Here is an 18,193-nt window from a genome sequence, read left to right on the forward strand (position 1 = left end):
TGCATGTGGACATTAGTGGGGTACACCTTTGGTGGATTGTTTGTAAGACTGAAGTAAGGGAAGAATGTTCTCTTCCGTGTGGACAACCCATGGACTAGCAGGCTGGTCCAACTTAAAAGTAAACAGGAGAAAGCCAGCTTGATCCTGGTATTCCCCTGCCTCTGCTTTGTTGCTCACTGACTTGCTGGACTAAGCTGCTCCCACCCCAGACTTCCCACCCCAGACTTCCCACCCCAGACTTCCCACCCCAGACTTCCCACCCCAGACTTCCCATCCCAGACTTCCCACCCCAGACTTCCCACCCCAGACTTCCCATCCCAGACTTCCCTGCCAAGTCAGACTGTATCTCTTCCAACCCATAAACAAAAGTAAATCCTTTGTGACTTAAGCTCCTGCTCTTAGGTATTGCACAGGGAAGGTAAGAGCTGAGAAGACAGAGGACCACAGACCAACAAGAGAAGTGAGAGACAGGGCCCTTCTCACACTAGAGAGAGGGAGGAAGGGGGGAAGGGAGGGAGGGGGAGGGAGGGATGTCCCGCGCAACAGTCTCGCCTGCAAGAACGACGAGGCACACGAAATAGGATTCTTCTGCGGTAAACTTTAATGCTCTCGAGAACCAGCACTTGCTGCACATGACGAAGAAGACGAAGAAGACGAAGAAGACGAAGAAGACGAAGAAGGAGACGAACAAGACGAACAAGACGAACCGGAACTATCTAGCCCGTCCCCTTATAAAGGGATCAGTCCTTGCCTTGGACGTGGAGCCCCCTGATTGGTTGAAACTCATCAGGCCCTATGACCCACGGGAGAGGCAGAGCTCAAGGAGTGGAAAGTTACCCAGCACGTGCGCACATGACTTGTTTACTGCTAACTCCAGCCGGATGTCAGCGCCATCTTGTAATGGAGAATGTGCAGGCGGCGCCCCACAGAGGGAGGGAGGGAGGGAGAGAGAGAGAGAGAGAGAGAGAGAGAGAGAGAGAGAGAGAGAGAGGGAGGGAGGGAGAGCTCCAGGATGGGGCCCTCATCACACCAGAAAGAAAAAAGAGAGAGCAAGAGCGAGAGTGAGCAAGAGAGAGAGGGGGGGGGGGAGATAGAGAGTGAGCAAGAGAGACAGAGAGACAGAGAGACAGAGAGAGCACCAGTTTTTCTGCTAAAGCACATGAGCCACCCTAAACTTCCCAGGAGGTATTGAACACATGCACTGCTGGGTACTGAGATTGTTGCACAGTACATTTAAAGAACTTTAATATCCCTTAATTCAAAGCCTGAAATGCCTACACTTATCCCAGAACTTTCTCATTAATTGATGTTGATTTTAATATTTTCCAAGAAATGGCTTAATCCAGGGGTTTAGTAAAGAATTCTAGGACGACAGAAAAATTCTCAGAGTTTCATTCAAAGTCAAGCCTGCCTGTGAAGACTTGTGCCTGTAATCTCACTTACAGATGCCTGCTCAAGGTCATTACCAGTTACAAGAATAATATCGAAGGTCTTTATTGACAAAATGCCATGGGAATCTATAATTTTTAGATGATCAAATAGTCCTGCAAAGCTACTGCTTAGGGATAATTAAGGTTAAGAGCCAAGAGGATTGCCACAGAGGCCCTTTGTCAGACAACCCATGAAGCAGGTAAGGAATCTCAAGGCAGAATTAATACACACCATCCAACTGGTTCTGACAGAGACACACGTGGGCTTTCACCAACCTCTGAGCTTTAGATATTCTTAGACTGTCTTGTTCCTAGAGTCATGAAATTTCTATTCTTCTCATACACAAAAGGCCACATCCATACCTTCATTCTAGAGAGAACACATTTGCATATCTATGCTTGAGAGGCAGTTTGATTCATCCATCAGGGTTGGTGGGTGGGAAGGTGGGGTGGGGCTTATATTTCTAAAGCATAATTACTAATACCTTCCAGTGAGGCGAGCTTGCTAAAATGAAGTATGAATGAAGCCTACCCTTGGGCGAGGCTCTGATGTGTGCAGTGGAGTAACACTTGTGCCACCATCCACAGCACCTGAACTGATTGCAGCTGGATAACCCAGGGGCCCAGCACCTATGGTCCTGAGTTGTGTGTAACCGAGCGGCTGACATTACCAGCAACATCAACAGCGACTGGGCGGATGTGTGACAGGGTCACCGAGAGCTCAGTGTCCAGACCCTGAATTATGCATGGCATTGCAACATAGGTGCAGGCATCTGCCTCTCCTACCTTTTATATCCATCTTGGTTCTGGAGGCAGCCATTCACAGTGTTTATCAGAAAACCAAACAAACGACTGTACAGGGACTTGGCCAAGAGGTCTCGGTAAAATGCTGCCATCTGGGTGGTATGTCGGCGAATTATCACCTCTCCTGGAACAGTGAAAGGAAGAGGAGGCATGAGGACAACGGTCCCCTTGTTAGAAGCCAACACAACTGTCTACGTCCCATTGTCCTATTCACTCTCTCTGACACCCATGCATGTCCCCCCCCCAAAAAATGGGGCTGAGAGGCGGTGCCGGTTAGTTATCAACATCTGAAGTGAGCGTCGGGTGCCTTGACTTCTTACACTGTGCCTCTCCACAACTGAATCATTTCCTCACAGCTGAAAGAGCTAGCTCAGGGTTCTGTGAGTGAGCTTTCTGACAACAGCTCACTGGCTGGGCACCGAACTGGCCCAGGACATTTGCCTGCCTGGAAAGTAATGGCCAAATTGATCAGAATGTGCCTGTGAGTCTGGGGGGCAGGACTGGTCCTCCAGGGGAAAGCCCCTGTCATTCTCAAATGTAGTGATGGGGGATGGGGATCCTGAGAGAAGAGAACTTCCAGAATAGAAGCCAGTGAAGGAACTCAGGACAGGGAGTTAGGGTGACCTGGGGTACAGGAACCCCAATTTAGTACTGCTGGGGAAACAGTGTTTGAATGCTGGGGTCACGACTTCTTGCCTGTGGCCTTGGCCAGCAGGGTGTGTCAAGTCTCAGGCTGAGCAGGCTGCATCGATGGGAGAGCCCCCCAGTTGGCTGGAGGGATAGGAAAGAGCCACCACAGAGACAAGATAGAACTTCACCTCCTTGAGAGAGAAGATCAAGACCATGGATTGGTGCAGCCTTCCAGGAGATGTGGTTGAGGAGCTTTGGAGAACGGGCAACATGGTGAGGGGAGGGAGGGCCGCATGTGCTGAGAGGATGAGATGGAAAGTGACCAGAGATTTACCCTGTGTACCTGCTGTGTGTCAACTTGACACAAGCTAGAGTCATTGGAGAAGAAAGAGCCTCAGTTGAGGAAATGCCTCCATGAGGTCCAGCTGTAAGGCACTCCATTACTGATCAAGGGGGAGGGCCCAGCCCATTGGTGGTGGAGCCATCCCTGGGATGTGGTCCTGGGTTCTCTAAGAAAGCAGGATGAGCAAGCCAGTAAGCAGCACCCCTCCATGGCCTCTGCATCAGCCCCTGTCCCAGGTTCCTGACCCATCTGATGTCCTGTCCTGACTTCCCTCAGTGATGGATTGTGATCTGGAAGTGTAAGCTGAATAAACCCTTTCCTCCCCAAACTTGCTTTTGGGTCATGGTGTTTTGTTACAGCAATAGAACCCTGACTAAGACAACAGGTCTTCAAAGGACAAAACAGAGGGTCCTGCATCTTGAGAACATCAGGTGCTTGATGTAGCTGGAATGGATGGGGACATGGCTAAGAATGGCCACGGAAGGGGGCCCAGAAGTCTGTCCTACAGGGCGGAGCTTTCTCTGATAGAATTGGTGTCTTTGAAAGATTGTTGCCCACAGGTGAGAAGCACATTTCTATTGCATTCCCTGGAAAGGGGGAAATGAGTGAAGTCCAGATGAAAACGCCGACAGTGGCTGCTGTGGTGACGCTGGTTAGAAAATGGAGGGGGGTAGTGAGGACAGAAGTTCTTCTAGGGGTCAGAGGGATCCCACTGGAGAAGGGCGGGGTAAGTGGAGCCAGCAGAACCTGGTGAACGGCTGGGTGGGTGACGGGAAAACTCAATGTGCTGACCAGTGTGGAAGGGTCATTAGCCAAGCATCAAAATCCCTGTGAGCCAGAACCACGAGGCGGCCGGTAAGTGCAGCGTAGAATGATGGAGCAGGCTAGCCCTCCCATCTGTGAAGAGGAAGGTTGAAAGGGGGCATCGTTCCTGGATTCTCAGTGAGTAACTGAAGCACACACAGGAGGGCCGGTCTCCCGTGCACCCAGTATGGCCTTGCTCTGGTGGTACAGGGCGTAGGGCACAGAGAGAGCTGGAAGCTGCCCGTGAAGGCAGAGAACCTCTTTACCAGCGGCTTGGCATCTGTGCTGATTAACCCCTTTTCATCTGACGACTTTCCTCCCGAGGAAAGCAATGGTTATGCCCGCCTCCTGACTATTCTTGAGATCAAAGATGACAACATTCGGAGCATTGGCTCTGTGCCATCCTCTCATAAACACCAAATAAATGACAGCCCCCATTCCGAGCAGGAAAGGCAGAGAGAAGGCTGCCCCACCCTCCCCCCACGAAGGTCCATGTTTGATGAGAATACATCCACTTAGATTGATGGCTTTGTTTTTCTGAACTGACAGGTTGATTAGGAAGGGGGCTAGTTACTCAGAATGATCTCCCAGGAGCACGGCAACATTCTCACGTAGGAGCGGGGACCAGCCAGGCTTGCCGTGTTCTGACGGACGCAGGCAAGGCTGTGCTTAATTTCCATACTTGAAAGGAGCCCAGGGAGTGTACACAGGTCAATGTCAGATTGCACAAGGATTTACCTTTAAGATACTGGATGTCAGTTGTTAAGGCGGATGCCAGCTCGTCTGTGGACACCTGCAGCAGGCCTGCCACTGAAAGTAAAACAGCCCATGAGAACGAAGGCACCGTGCATCCTGACACAAAGAACAAGGCCGGCATGCTCGCTGTGCACATACTTCCTAAGGGACTCCAGACACCAGGGTGAGCTCCTGAATGTCTGGATTCCGTAAGGACACATTTTCCCCCTTCCTTCTCCACCCTCACAGAGAGTGCTGGATTATATCCCCCAAATTTCTTATTAAAATAACTTTGAAACAGGTGAAAATAGGCCACTTATTGAACACATGTGGTTTGCGGATGTTTTAAAAGCTAGGTGTGACCCTGAAGGCAGTACTGGAGAGGAGAGAACTTTTGAACACAGTATTTAAAGGGAAGTCATTGTGAATTTGTAAGGTTTTGCTAACGACTCCTCTCCAAATCCTGTGGGGTGGGGCAAAGAATACACAGATAATTTCACATTAGGTGACGTACGCTGACACCCCCATGCTCTTGGTGTGGTGTGCAGAATGGGACCACAAAAGCACATTTGTCAGCCACCCCCTTTAGAGGAAAGAAAGAGGTTCTCCCCTCCCCCCAAGGACTTCAGCCCCAGCCAGTGATTGTTGCTGCCAGCCTGACTTGTGCTGTGTCTCCATCTACTGGCAGCGCTGTGAAACTGCATCCCAGCCCATTCCCATCCAGGTGGTGCTCCACTGACCTTGTTCCAGGAGCTGGAGGTCAGAGACAAAGGCCGAGTCAGCCTCTGTCAGCGCGGTGAACTGAATGTCTCCGATGTGTAATATCGCTGATAGGATAACAAACAGGTTCTCCACCTCCTAAGTGTTTACAGAGAACAGACGGAATAATTCAGAGGTGGGAGCTCCAAGCACTCCGGGTGGGGGTGGGGTTGCCACTCTTCAGACCCACAGTGGGAGGTTCACGAAACTGCGACTGCTGTCCCAAGCTGTTGTTGCACATGGGTGCAGAGAACAGGACAGGAGGATCTAGAAGTCTAGAACTGAGGGAAGAACGGGACCTGGAGCTGGGAACTGCCATTTTCCCATCTTTAAAGTGAGCACCTGGAGATGCTGATCGTAAGTCCTAGGGATAACAGTCTGTGATGGCGGAGGGCAGCATTTCCTACTGGACTCCGCACAGGCAACGAGGACCTGTGCTGCTCGGCGCGGGGGTGGGGGTTATGACTCAGTGAGGGAGACAGAGCTCTGAAAGTTCAGTACAACCCAGGACATAACTCCCTGTGGAAGGAGGAGACCTGGGGTGCTGCCTCTGGCTGCAGTGGCTCAGTGGCTCTCACTTGCAGGCTGCCACAGTCTGGGTGCAGAGATGGAGGCTCCTCTGCGCGGCTGCCTCAAAGAACCGCAAGGCCTTGTGGGCTTTGGTCTAAGAACCAAAATCCCTTGCAGATTTTGCTCTGAAGGCCTTTTCGGGCAGAAATAGCATTCTTTGAATTGTCGTGGACTAAGGCCAGCCATTCCGAAGTGGAATGATTTTTGTTCCTCCCATTGCTTTAAAGGCTTATGATGAAGGGATGGATATCAGGCTGTTTGTGTAAATGCACTGCCGTCTATCAGCTATGCCAGCCAGCAGGTGTGTTTTGCTCGCCCTGCCTTTGAGGATCAATTGTAGAACTTCAAAGACATTTCCAAGTGAATGATATTTTGGTAAAATGGTATTCTGTCCCTGTCTGCCTTCCTGTTCCCTACAGGATCTAGAAACTGCAGGTTGGGGAGTAAGGATAAGAAAAGAGACATCACAGAAGCCAGTGCTAATAGAGAGCATGCCAATGGTCGGTGCAGAAAAAGACAGACATATAGATAACGAATAATCAGGCCCAAAAGAACAAGAAGTCACCGGACTGCCTCTTACTGTGTAACTCCACGCTCTGAAAGGTGTGGGGCCAGCCGAACAGAGTGTCTCAGTGACTCCACTTAGGGTGAGCCATTTGTCATCTGTCCTATATACCTCCCCTACCCCTCATGTCCTGTTGCTCAAGACTGGGCAAGTGTGACAAACTTTTCCAAGAAAAGAAAAGGAGCTCGTACTTCGGCTTCCATCTGGGATCAAGAGCTGTGTGCATGCTGGGGTCAACAGTGACCTCTGGGTAATTGTTCCTGAGGACTTGGCCACAATCCAAAATGCTTCCATATTGAGGGAGCAAAGATAACACATCAGAAAAGCAGAAATGACATGTAAGAGCATCCTCAGGGACATAACCACTCCTGTCTAATTCTCGGGACCAGACCGGTTCAGAGCCGTAACCTCTAATCATGTGGCTATATAAATTTAAACTAATAACTTAAGACATAAAAAAGTTACTTTCTTTAACCTCCTTTGTCACATGTTAAGTGTACAGTATCCGGAGAAAGCTGCCAGTCCTAGGCAGGCTGGCTTGACCGTGGGTCTCTCCGTTATCTTAGAAATTGCTCTGGCACAGCAGCGGGTTAGAACTTTCTATACACTCTCTAGCTGTTCGAGAAGATACTTACGTAAAGTGATTACATTAGTTCGCAGGGCAGTTGTTTTTAACAGTACAGTTTCTTCAGATTAGTTTCCACTTGGTTCAGACAACACAGTTATTTTGTTTGTTCTGGATATGGGAAAGGATTTTTCTATCTCTTTTGAAAATGATGGGTCTAAGGCGCAGGCTTAGTGTTTTGGAGTGCGGGTGCTCTTGGAGAGGACCTGGGTTTGAGTCCCAGTATCTACAAGGTAGCTTATAAAACATATGTAGCTCCAGTTCCAAGGGACCCAATACTCTTTTGTTATGCAAGGGTGCTCTGTGCAAGCTCAACACCCATGCATATTAAGGAGGGGGGGCAAAGAAACAGTCACACAACAGATAACATCAATGTCACTGTATCTCATAGCATCTCTGCCTTCTGTATCTACAGCCCTTTCATCCTGTTCATCTGTCTCCTCACACTGGGCCACATGGAACCTGTCCTCTGCTGAAATATTGTCAGAGCTGGCAACACCCCATGGGCCACACCGAAGTTCAGGAAATGGTTTGAGACAAATGACTCTGCAGACTGGTGGAGGCTGGTTTTCTGTGTGAAGCCCTGATGAGGGGACTCACCAAGGCACTGAAGCCGATGACATTCAGAGCATGCTTCAGAGCTGCAAGCCGCTCCTTGTTCAGAGAGCGCTCTGCAGTGGACACTTCCTCCCGCGTGCCTTGACTCACATACCTGTCGGGATAAATATGTGGTATTATGGCTTGGCTTGGAGTCAAATGCTGGTGGTAAAAGGTTACCTCATCGATACCTGATCTCTGTCATGGTGGAAATCACCTGGACGGTGTGTCCCTAGGTGTTTACAAAGCTACTCAAGAGCACATGATGTTTCAGGAAAGCAGACAGTTGGTTATTCTAGCGCCAAACTATCATCACACTGCAGACATGGGACTCACCTCATTTGAACCCTTCCTTGTGAAGGCAGAAGGTCACCAGCATTCTATGAACCTCACATAGGAGGCTAGCAGGTGCCAAAACAGGCATTGCAAGTCGCATTTTCATGAAAGATGCTTAATGCATACTAATGTATTATTCCTGCTTGCCAGTGGCATTCATTATTTTAAGGTTGCCGATCGATTCCTTTTTGATTTACAAACACAGAGGTACTGATTACCAAATGCAGGAGTACCAAAAAGCTGGGGACAGCACAGAGACAAAGGTGTCCTCCAGGAAACTCATCGGGAACAGGTTAGGTACCCAAGGCAGAGACGAGAGGAGGACTGGTGACAGCACAGCATGCAGGGAGAGCCACTGATCTGAGTGTGGGAGCACAGTGCTTGTAAATGTGGGAGCACAGTGCTTGTAAGTGTGGGAGCACGGTGCTTGTAAGTGTGGGAGCATGGTGCTTGTAAGTGTGGGAGCACGGTGCTTGTGAGTGTGGGAGCACAGTGCTTCTGAGAGTGGGAGCACAGTGCTTCTGAGTGTGGGAGCACAGTGCTTCTGAGTGTGGGAGCACAGTGCTTGTAAATGTGGGAGCACAGTGCTTGTAAGTGTGGGAGCATGGTGCTTGTGAGTGTGGGAGCACAGTGCTTCTGAGTGTGGGAGTATGGTGCTTGTAAATGTGGAGGAAGCAGGTAGGCACCAGGAGGGAGCACTGTGGAGGAGCGAGGCTCCCTCAGGAGAGCCAATGGCCAAGTAAGAATGGGCCTCCTTTGCAAGTAGTGCCCATGTCCTGGGAACCTGCAGTAATGTGTATGAAGTGAGACAAGGTTACTCACACATGGTGTGCACAAGATACACAGGTGAGCAACACGAGAATCTAGGGTGAGCAAAAACAAAGACTGCCATGACATAAGGGGGAGTGAGGGCTCACATTCAGCAAGAGGAGAGAAGCCCTGGCAGGGCTAGAGGCCGAAGACGGACATCTAGTCAGGGGCATCGGTCAGGGATCCATGAGATGAAGTGACCAAAGGTGGAGTGTAGTGGCTAGTTTTGTGTGTCAACTTGACAGAGAAAGGAGCCTTCCTTGAGGAAATGCCTCGGTGAGATCCAGCTGTAAGGCATTTTCTCAATTAGTGATCAAGGGTAGAAAGACCCATTGTGGTGGTGCCATCCCTGGGCTGGTGGGTCTTGGGTTCTATAAGAAAGCAGGCCGAGCAAGCCAGGGGAAGCAAGCCAGTAAGTAACATCCCTCCATGGCCTCTGCATCAGCTCCTGCTTCCTGACCTGCTTGAGTTCCAGTCCTGACTTCCTCTGGTGATGAACAGCAATGTGGAAGTGTAAGCTGAATAAACCCTTTTCTCCCCAACTTGCTTCTTGGTCGTGATGTTTGTGCAGGAATAGAAACCCTGACTAAGACAAGGAGAAAATCTAGGTGCAGACAGAAGTCAGGTTAAGGCTGGGCAGGAAATAGGCAGGCAGAGAGGGTAACCTGGGCTGGGCAGGGGCCGGGTTGAGAGGAAGCAGTTAGAATGCTTTATATCTGGTGTCAGTGTCCTTGGGGTGGTGGATCTGGTCTGTCCCCTGGGGATCATGATCAAGGAGTGTATCTTTAAAATAAACTGTTAAGGTTTAAGCCACAGCCAGAGAAATAACAGCGATAAAAATCTGGAGCTTGTGCAGCCTCAGGAGAAGAAGATGCACCTAATCTTGCTGTAGCTGATATGCCGAGGCTGGGGGTGAACTGGGAGGAGAGAAGAAGGGGAAGCTGTAATTGGGATGTAAAGTAAATCAATAACTTACTAAAACATAGTTAAAAACAAGAATCTGAAACTCAAAAATTACTAGAAAAAGGTAACAGGAAGCCTTCCCTGTGCAGGACCCTGAAATCACTTAAGTGAACGAGCTCACAATGGAGGTGGCTGTAAATGTATGAGGCCACCGTCTCTCCAAAGTTGCTACATATGAGAGGAAGTACATAATTATAAGAGCGTAGAGGAGGGCAGCTGAGAGGACGAGCTCGGTGTGCATCTCATACACACACACATGAGAGAAAGGGGTGTGAGAAGGAGATGGGAGGATGGAGACAGTAGGTAGGGAGATAGACTGATAAATACATAGGTACATAGATAGACACACAGATACTTAGATACATAGATACTTAGATACATAGGTGATAGATAGATGATATTTGTATAGATAGATGAAGGAATGGATAGATTGATAGATAGATAGATAGATAGATGATAGATAGATAGATGATAGATAAATACATGATAGATAGATGATAGATAGATGATAGATAGATGATAGATAAATAGATGATAGATAGGTAGATAGGTAGATAGATAGATAGGTAGATAGGTAGATAGATGATAGATAAATAAATGATAGATAGGTAGATAGGTAGATAGATAGGTAGATAGATGATAGATAGATAGATAGATGATAGATGATAGATAGATGATAGATAGATAGATGATAGATAGATAGATAATAGATAAATAGATAGATGATAGATAGATAGATAGATAGATGATAGATGATACATAGATAGGTAGATAGATGATAGATAGATAAATAGATGGATAGATAGATAGATAGATAGATAGATAGATAGATAGATAGATGAATGGATGGTAGACAAATGATAAGTGGATGACAGACGAATGATAAAAGAGCAGTATGTGAACTATAGATAGAAGAAATATATGATAGGTAGATGACACATGATAGACTATAGATAGATAATAGATAGATAATAGATAGATAATAGATATTATACACATAGATGATTGACACAGACCAAAATAATCCCTTATATTCCTGCATTCTATGGCACTAACAGGAAGTGACAGGAAGATTTTGGGTTGCACTATGTAGTTGATATGAAGTGACTCTGGACAACTTAATGACACTCTGCCTTAAAATAAAAAAAATAGTGAAGAAAAGGCCTGGACTGCAGTTTAGTGATGGAATATTTACCTTGTGGGGTCAACACTCAGCTAAAAAATAAGTATAAACAACAAACATCAGGGTGTGGCAGCGCACACTTTGAATCCCAGTACTTTGGAACTGAGGTAGAACATTCAGGGCTTCAAGTCTAGCCTGGGGTAAGTAAGGAGTGAGTGGCTAGCCTGGACTACATGAGATCCTGTCTCAAGAAAATAATCAGCCAAATGGACATGAATATAATGTTTCTATCCAAAACTGGGGGATCCCGAGCTTTGCTGTCGTATCCAGAATGATAACCAGGAAAAGTGTTTCGGAATTCCCAGCAGACTGTGCCTCATCATGAGGCAGCTGGTGATAAAGAAATTACATGTTTATATTTTATTTATTAAAGGTAGTGATTTTCCCGTTGACATCTCTCATCATGAGACCACACACAGAGGCACAGAGATTGAAAAGTATGCCTGGGAAAGTGTCGGAACCCAGTGTCTCCAAGGAGACTGACTCTAAGGAGCAGCTACCGCCCCCCCCCACTCTCTCCATGTGGAGTGAGCCTTGGGAAGCTACACTCACTAGAAAGCTCCCGGGTCTGTCTCACTGGAGGCGATTGTGCCTTCCACATACATGAGGGTTCCCTGAGTAGGTGGGGTGGGGTGTGGGAGGAGAATCAGTCAACATGCCGACTGTAATAACACAATGGCAACAGCTGACAACAGTTAAGTGAGCAGCAGGTCCCAAGCTGTAGGGACTTCCTGAGATGGTCCTGCAACATGGGGTAGCCCTGCCACCATTTCCCTTTCCCCTCAGCCGGATAGGAAGGGGGTAAGCACAGCTTCTAAATCGTTTAAAGAACCCCAGATGCAGGTTATGTGTGCCGCATGACAGTGGCCTTGGCAGGTTCTGTTACCTTTAAGGGGATGATGTAGGTTCAGGCTTGGATTTCCCTGTAGGTAGCCACAGAGCTTGACAGACTCCGCCCCCATCGCACCCCGCCCACCTTACAGCAGCTCCATGCACCCTCAGTAAACTCCTCTGGATCAGACTATTGGTCTCCAGCTTAACTCACTAATCAATGGTGTCGCAGTCCCCAAAGCTCTTACCCTCTCACTCAGGGTTCAGTATCTTCTGTGTCACAAGTGACAACCATACTCCTACATCAGGAACAGTCTATACTGTCATCTCCTTTTTAAATTCACAAATAGCACAGAGCCACTCAGTGCCTGCATTGGGATATTAAAGCTAGCCCCTTGCTGATGTTTCAAGACTGCTGGGTCAGGAGAACATTCTAGATGCTACTTTTCCCACCGGGCTGGAGAATGTAATTTAAAGGCTACATACTTCTTTGGTAACCTGGGCTACCCCTTCTGATGGAAGCCTATATACTTATTATATAGGTTTATATTATATAGTATGTATGGACATGGGAGAAGAAAGCTTTTGCTCTTTGCCCACTCGCCCTTGCCTTGTGACCATATCTGCTCCTTCACTGGCACTGGAACCTTCTCTGGGACCCCAGCATACACGGAAGATCAGCTGAACCATCCAGCCATGTACACTGAACAACAACTCGATTCCTGGACTTTCTGCTAACACCTACCTATTGTCCAATTATCTGGACCATAGCTGCTAAGCTATTCGAATAAAAGACATACACGCACACACTATTACATAACTGTATATTATATAATTATATTAGATATAATAAATTAAGAATTATGTATGTTATATTTAAATATTGTTACATATATTTATATGTCATATATAAGTATATAAATGTGTGATATATATTATGTATATGTGATATACATAATATAATAAAATATAAACATATTACATATTTATGTATGATTATACATTATACAATTAATATCTAATATTACTACATGGTGTATCCACCCAGAGATAAAGGATACCAAGTCTTCCCTACTGGCAGAAGCTGCTATGCACCAGGAGCCTGTAGCAAGAGTGGATGGAGGATGCTTAGGGGAGCTGAGTCACCAAAAGAACTACTTAAGACAAACATTTTATTTTCTTTTAAATAAAAATTTCATAAGCTACATCCTCTCTTCGACTCTGTCTTTGCCCCCCACACCCGTCCCTCCTGACTTTATTCTCTCCCTCCCTTCTTGCCTCCGTGCCTACCCTCATATTAACCCACTGAGTTTGATTAGTCTTTCCCGGATGCAAGGGTGTGGGGTCGTCCCCTGGGACATGGGTGTCTTAAGCATACACACTCTTACCCTCATACACTTCCCTTCATGGTCCTAACACACCCACATCTTTGCTGTGACCCCATCTATGAGGAGAGGAAGGAGGGAGGGTTTAGCTTGGGACTTCCTGTTCTGTTGATGCTTCTGGCTCTTCTTTCTCGGTGTTTTTTTAATCAAATATGCCCGCTTGACTTCCTCGTGTGATTGTTGGTGAGTAATATATTTTCAGCACAAACACTTTCCCTCTACAATAGCATTCACGTGTCATGTTATGATGATCACTTTTGAAATAAAACCAGTGCCCAAAAAGTTTAAAGCAAAACTCACTGAGAGGGCTACGAGCTCCAGGATGAAGCTAATACTGTGTTGTTTTCTGCATTCTAAGATGTTCTGAACCACTCAGTATGTTCCTGCCTACATTCACAAAAATGCCTTCATAAAATGATGAAAGACACTCCCATAACAAATAATACTCCCAATAATCTGTCTCCTGACATAGAGTGAGCTTTCAGGTGAGAAGGACTTCTATCTTAGGATGGAGGATAGGAGAAGAGTGGAGAGGGGAGAGAAGGGAAGAGAGAAGAGGGGAAGGGGAAGGAGGAGGGGAGGGGGAAGGGGAAGGGAGAGGAGGGGAGAGGAGCATGACCATGTACATTTGGAATTACAGATTATATGAAAGTACCAGGCCACTCTTCTTTAGGAAGTTATTTGATAATCTTAAATGTTAACAAAATAATAAATGAAAATTGTGACTACATTGTTCATCTTTGCACCTGAACGTCCATCCCCACAGCCTCCCCCAACCATGCTGTGAACGGGCTTATGATCACACAAATATGAGTATTCATCAAATTATTCATCCAATGTAGAGATGCTGAATGTTCAAGTCAAGCTTCTTATGCCAGTGAACCATGAGCTAGGCTGAATAACATGGAGGCTTTAAAACAAAAAGAAGGCGATCTTTCTAGAATACAGGTAAGGCTCATCGTAGGCTACAGTTCTCAGGGAAGTAGAAGATCTGAATAGAAAGGCTGAAAATGAAAGTTCACCAGGGGCACTACCCTTGCCTTTGATATACACTGCTGGTTAAAGTTGATAAAGCGTCAGTTAAGAGACAGAAATCGTTTCTGTAGCACCAAGAGTTGTGACTCCTGGGGACCCAAAGGAGACTGAGGTACATAACTGCCCATATACAGCAAGCAGGTCATCAGGGAAGGAGAGCCAAGATGGGGACCTGAGGCGGGTATGGGTGCATAGTTACAGCCAAGATGGGAGACCTGAGGCGGGTATGGGTGCACAGTTACAGCCAAGATGGGAGACCTGAGGCGGGTATGGGTGCATAGTTACAGCCAAGACGGGGGACCTGAGGTGGGTATGGGTACACAGTTACAGCCAAGACGGGAGACCTGAGGCGGGTATGGGTGCACAGTTACAGCCAAGATGGGAGACCTGAGGCGGGTATGGGAGCATAGTTACAGCCAAGACGGGAGACCTGAGGCAGGTATGGATGCATAGTTAAGTACTGTGGAGATGTATTGTGTATTAGACAGCAGTGCTTACTAAAGTCTGAGAGGGCACACCAATATTTACAGTGTTTCTTGGTTTATTTAGACTCTGATATGCTGGGACCTGTTCAGATGATACCAGCTTAAGCAAAAGCTAAGTGCATTCTAGTCGGGACACGTTAGACACTCGGGTCTGCAAATGCATTCTCTCACCTGTCACATTTTCTAAAGGCTTTGCAAGCCCAAGGGTTCTTCAGCACTGCGGGGAGGGTGGGCTGTCTACAGGAAGGAAACTAAGAGTCATGCAAGGGCTTTGAGCAAATGCATTCTTTGTCATAGTTGTATTAAACAAGCCAGAGTAAAAACAGCCAGATAATAGTGCTACCACTTGAAACAATAAGAATTGAAAAATGCATCTCCAGTCAGAAGCGTCCAGTGGCGCACCTGCTGAGCAGGCCGAAAGACAGACCTGGGGTCCTGTGGGCTCTGTGCAGGCTTTTACTACAAATTCACAATGGGTGATATTTGTGCCAAGGAATCCACAAAACTAGCTTATTGTATGAATGCGAACCCAAATCGACTTTTACGTGTTTAATAAAATTCAGCCAATTGAGCAAAATAAAATCAGTTTGCTTTGAATTAAAGAGGATATATTTGCTGAAACCAAAGTAACACCATATGGCATGTAAATTTCAAGATAATTTGAACCTCATAGCTACATAGCTCCCGCATGAGGATGCGTCTCTCAACTGAATCCATGCCTAGAGAAGACACCGCAGAGGAACAGCTGAGGGGTGTGTCTACTTCCGGGTTCTGGCTGTGTCTTTTCATGGTGTTTGGCCACACCCAGAGGACATGTTCCTCAAAGGGGCAGGGGCAGAATCAAGAGCCAGAGAGAAGGATGATCGTCACCTCGAGTCCACCCCAACCTCTCTCCCACCAGTGAGCACAATCTCTGCCGTCAAACTTCCTTTTACTCAAAGGATTCAGATCCTGTAGACTCCCTCACCATTCTCCCAGGGCAGGCCTTCTCGGTTCCCTTCTCCCTACGAGGCATACACACTGAGCCTTGTGCAGTCAAATAACAGAACTTGATGTGGGGGGAGCTTAAGTTGAGTAGAATACCCTAAAGTCAGGCCCGCCCTCTTGGGAAGAGTGTTTAGAAAACTGTTTTAGTCTCTGAAACATTCTCTGAGACATGAGCTAAGATTTCTGAACACATCCTGAGAAACAGGGCTCAACTGAAAACTATTCTATGAGACTAGAGCCCTGTCAGCCCATTCCTCGGTCACCCAGCACCTCGAATGCTGTTTGTCGCATTCATCTCGAGGGAGACAAGCAGACATATCTCTTATTTCAGAAATGAGGGCGATGTCCAGGGGTTGCGGAAGCAGAAGTCAGAAGCTCGCTGCAGCCCCGTTGTCTCAGCTCAGAGGTTTCGTTTCTTAATCTGATTCTTATTCCTGTGTGATCATCTGTAATTAATTAGCACTGGAGCTTCCTAGTTCCCTTTTCCCTTCAACAGCTCTCTCACATCGCAGTCACCCAATGCCTTCTCTGCCCTTGTGGTGATCACACTCTATTGCTAATTGACTGAGTTCTAGCTCATAACGCAGGCAGTGGTTTCATGGCTAGACTGCACAGGCAAAACAGGAGCATTCTTTGACTGAGTTGACAAGAGGCAACGAGGACAACACTTCAAGGGGCTGAGAGTAAGATGGAGAGAAATAGACAGGCATGGGGCATGCTGCTCTGTTTACCACAGGGTGTTTGAACAGCTGAGCCACCACAGCGAGCTGGGGACAAAGCAGTCTGTCCTGGGTGTGACACACAGATGCTATGCAAATCACACATGGGATGGGTTGCCTGGGGCAGGTGATGGAACCGTGGGTGGTGCCACCCAGGGCCCTTCTGTAGACATTGTAAGCATGTTATTTCTCATGAACATGCCAAGTAGATCTATTTATGAGCCATTTCCAGTGATGTCTCATAGGTGCAAAGAGATATGTTAGAATTTGGCAAATATGCTGCTGGGGTGAAGTTCAGTGAGGTCTGTTTCTTGGGCTAATACAGGACACTTGAGGCACAGCTTTCTGCTAGTCAATAGTAATCAAGCATACCTACAGACTCACAGATATTCCCTCAGACTTAATAGGCAGCACACAGCAGTTAAAACAATCCAACAAACCCACTTAGAATATATAATTAAGAAAATAACATCTTCATTTCTTTAACTAGGAAGAGCATTACCCCAGAATGTCTTGTTAGTCTAACCCTGAGACACCGTGGACCAGAAACCATAGCCTTTGGAAAGGCGACAGGCATCTGTGGGGGAGGGGACCACTGAGCTGCCCAGGAGGCCGCACCGGTTCCTTAGTGTGGATGAGATCTTATTATTTCACTTCTTTTATCCAGAGACTCTGTTTCTAATGGCTGTGTGGGGAACGAGTTATCGCTACCCTTATTACCAACCAAGGTGCTGGACCTCAGTGCTATGTAAAACATCTACTGTGGCACCCAGGTAGACAGCAGAGGTAGTACCCACCTCCTCCGAGGTAGATACTGATGGCCAGGTCAACATCTTTCCCACAGGAGTCAAGATGACAACTGGCCCTCTCCTGTGTCTAGGTGTTCAAACTTCAGTGGCATGCTAAGGAGTCTAAGATGGGGGTTAACATAAAACCATCTGGAGGACCGACCAACGGATGGAAAACTTCTCTGGACAGATCACCCTTGTCACAAGCCGTGCAGGTCCCCAGCCAAAGCCTTAGAAACACTGTGTGTCCTGGCTCTGTTGCTGTGCTAAGTATGTCCTGACCTAAAGCAACTTAGGGGAGAAAGTGTCAGCTCCCAATTCCATGTTGCCATCCATCATTGAGGGCAAATAAAGGCAGGAACTTGAAACAGTTGCATCAAACACAGTCTTGAGCAGAGAGAAACAAATGCACACACGTGTGTTAGTGCACAGCTCACACTCTACACTTATACAGTCTGTGATCCCCTGCCTAGGGAATGGCGCTGCCCAGAGTGATCTGGGTCTTCCAACATCAGTTAACACAATCATGACCATGCCTCACAGTGCCTGCAGAGCAACCTAATCTAATTTCCCAGGGAGGCTTTCTTTCCAGAGGATTCTAAATTGTGGCAAGTTACTAGTGAAGACCAACCACACCATACCACACCCTAAGTTACAGGTTACAGAACCTCTCTGGGCAACTAGCAGGAGAGTTACCAAGCAACCACAAAAAGCACTCAGAACTTTACATAAAACGACAGGCCGCAGATCACAAAAGAAGCTTGTTCAAGACTCCTGTAGAAATAATGGGTTGGGATATGAGAAAAGGA

The 18,193-nt window shown here is 47.2% G+C and overlaps 1 protein-coding gene across 1 annotated transcript in view; it reads right to left on the minus strand.

Moving 5' to 3' along the window:
- The window catches only part of MYO16 (myosin XVI), a gene marked incomplete at both ends in the record, with an annotated part of 347,769 nt that overhangs the window by 174,595 nt on the left and 154,981 nt on the right, over nucleotides 1-18,193 (minus strand). The window contains 4 exons of the mRNA XM_080928526.1: nucleotides 2,217-2,358; nucleotides 4,750-4,821; nucleotides 5,487-5,604; nucleotides 7,866-7,977. Coding sequence (XP_080784652.1) covers nucleotides 2,217-2,358; nucleotides 4,750-4,821; nucleotides 5,487-5,604; nucleotides 7,866-7,977 — 444 coding nt within the window. The remainder of the gene's footprint in view (nucleotides 1-2,216; nucleotides 2,359-4,749; nucleotides 4,822-5,486; nucleotides 5,605-7,865; nucleotides 7,978-18,193) is intronic.

This window comes from Micromys minutus, assembly GCF_963924665.1.
Source record: "Micromys minutus genome assembly, chromosome: 14".
Classification (NCBI taxonomy): domain Eukaryota; kingdom Metazoa; phylum Chordata; class Mammalia; order Rodentia; family Muridae; genus Micromys; species Micromys minutus.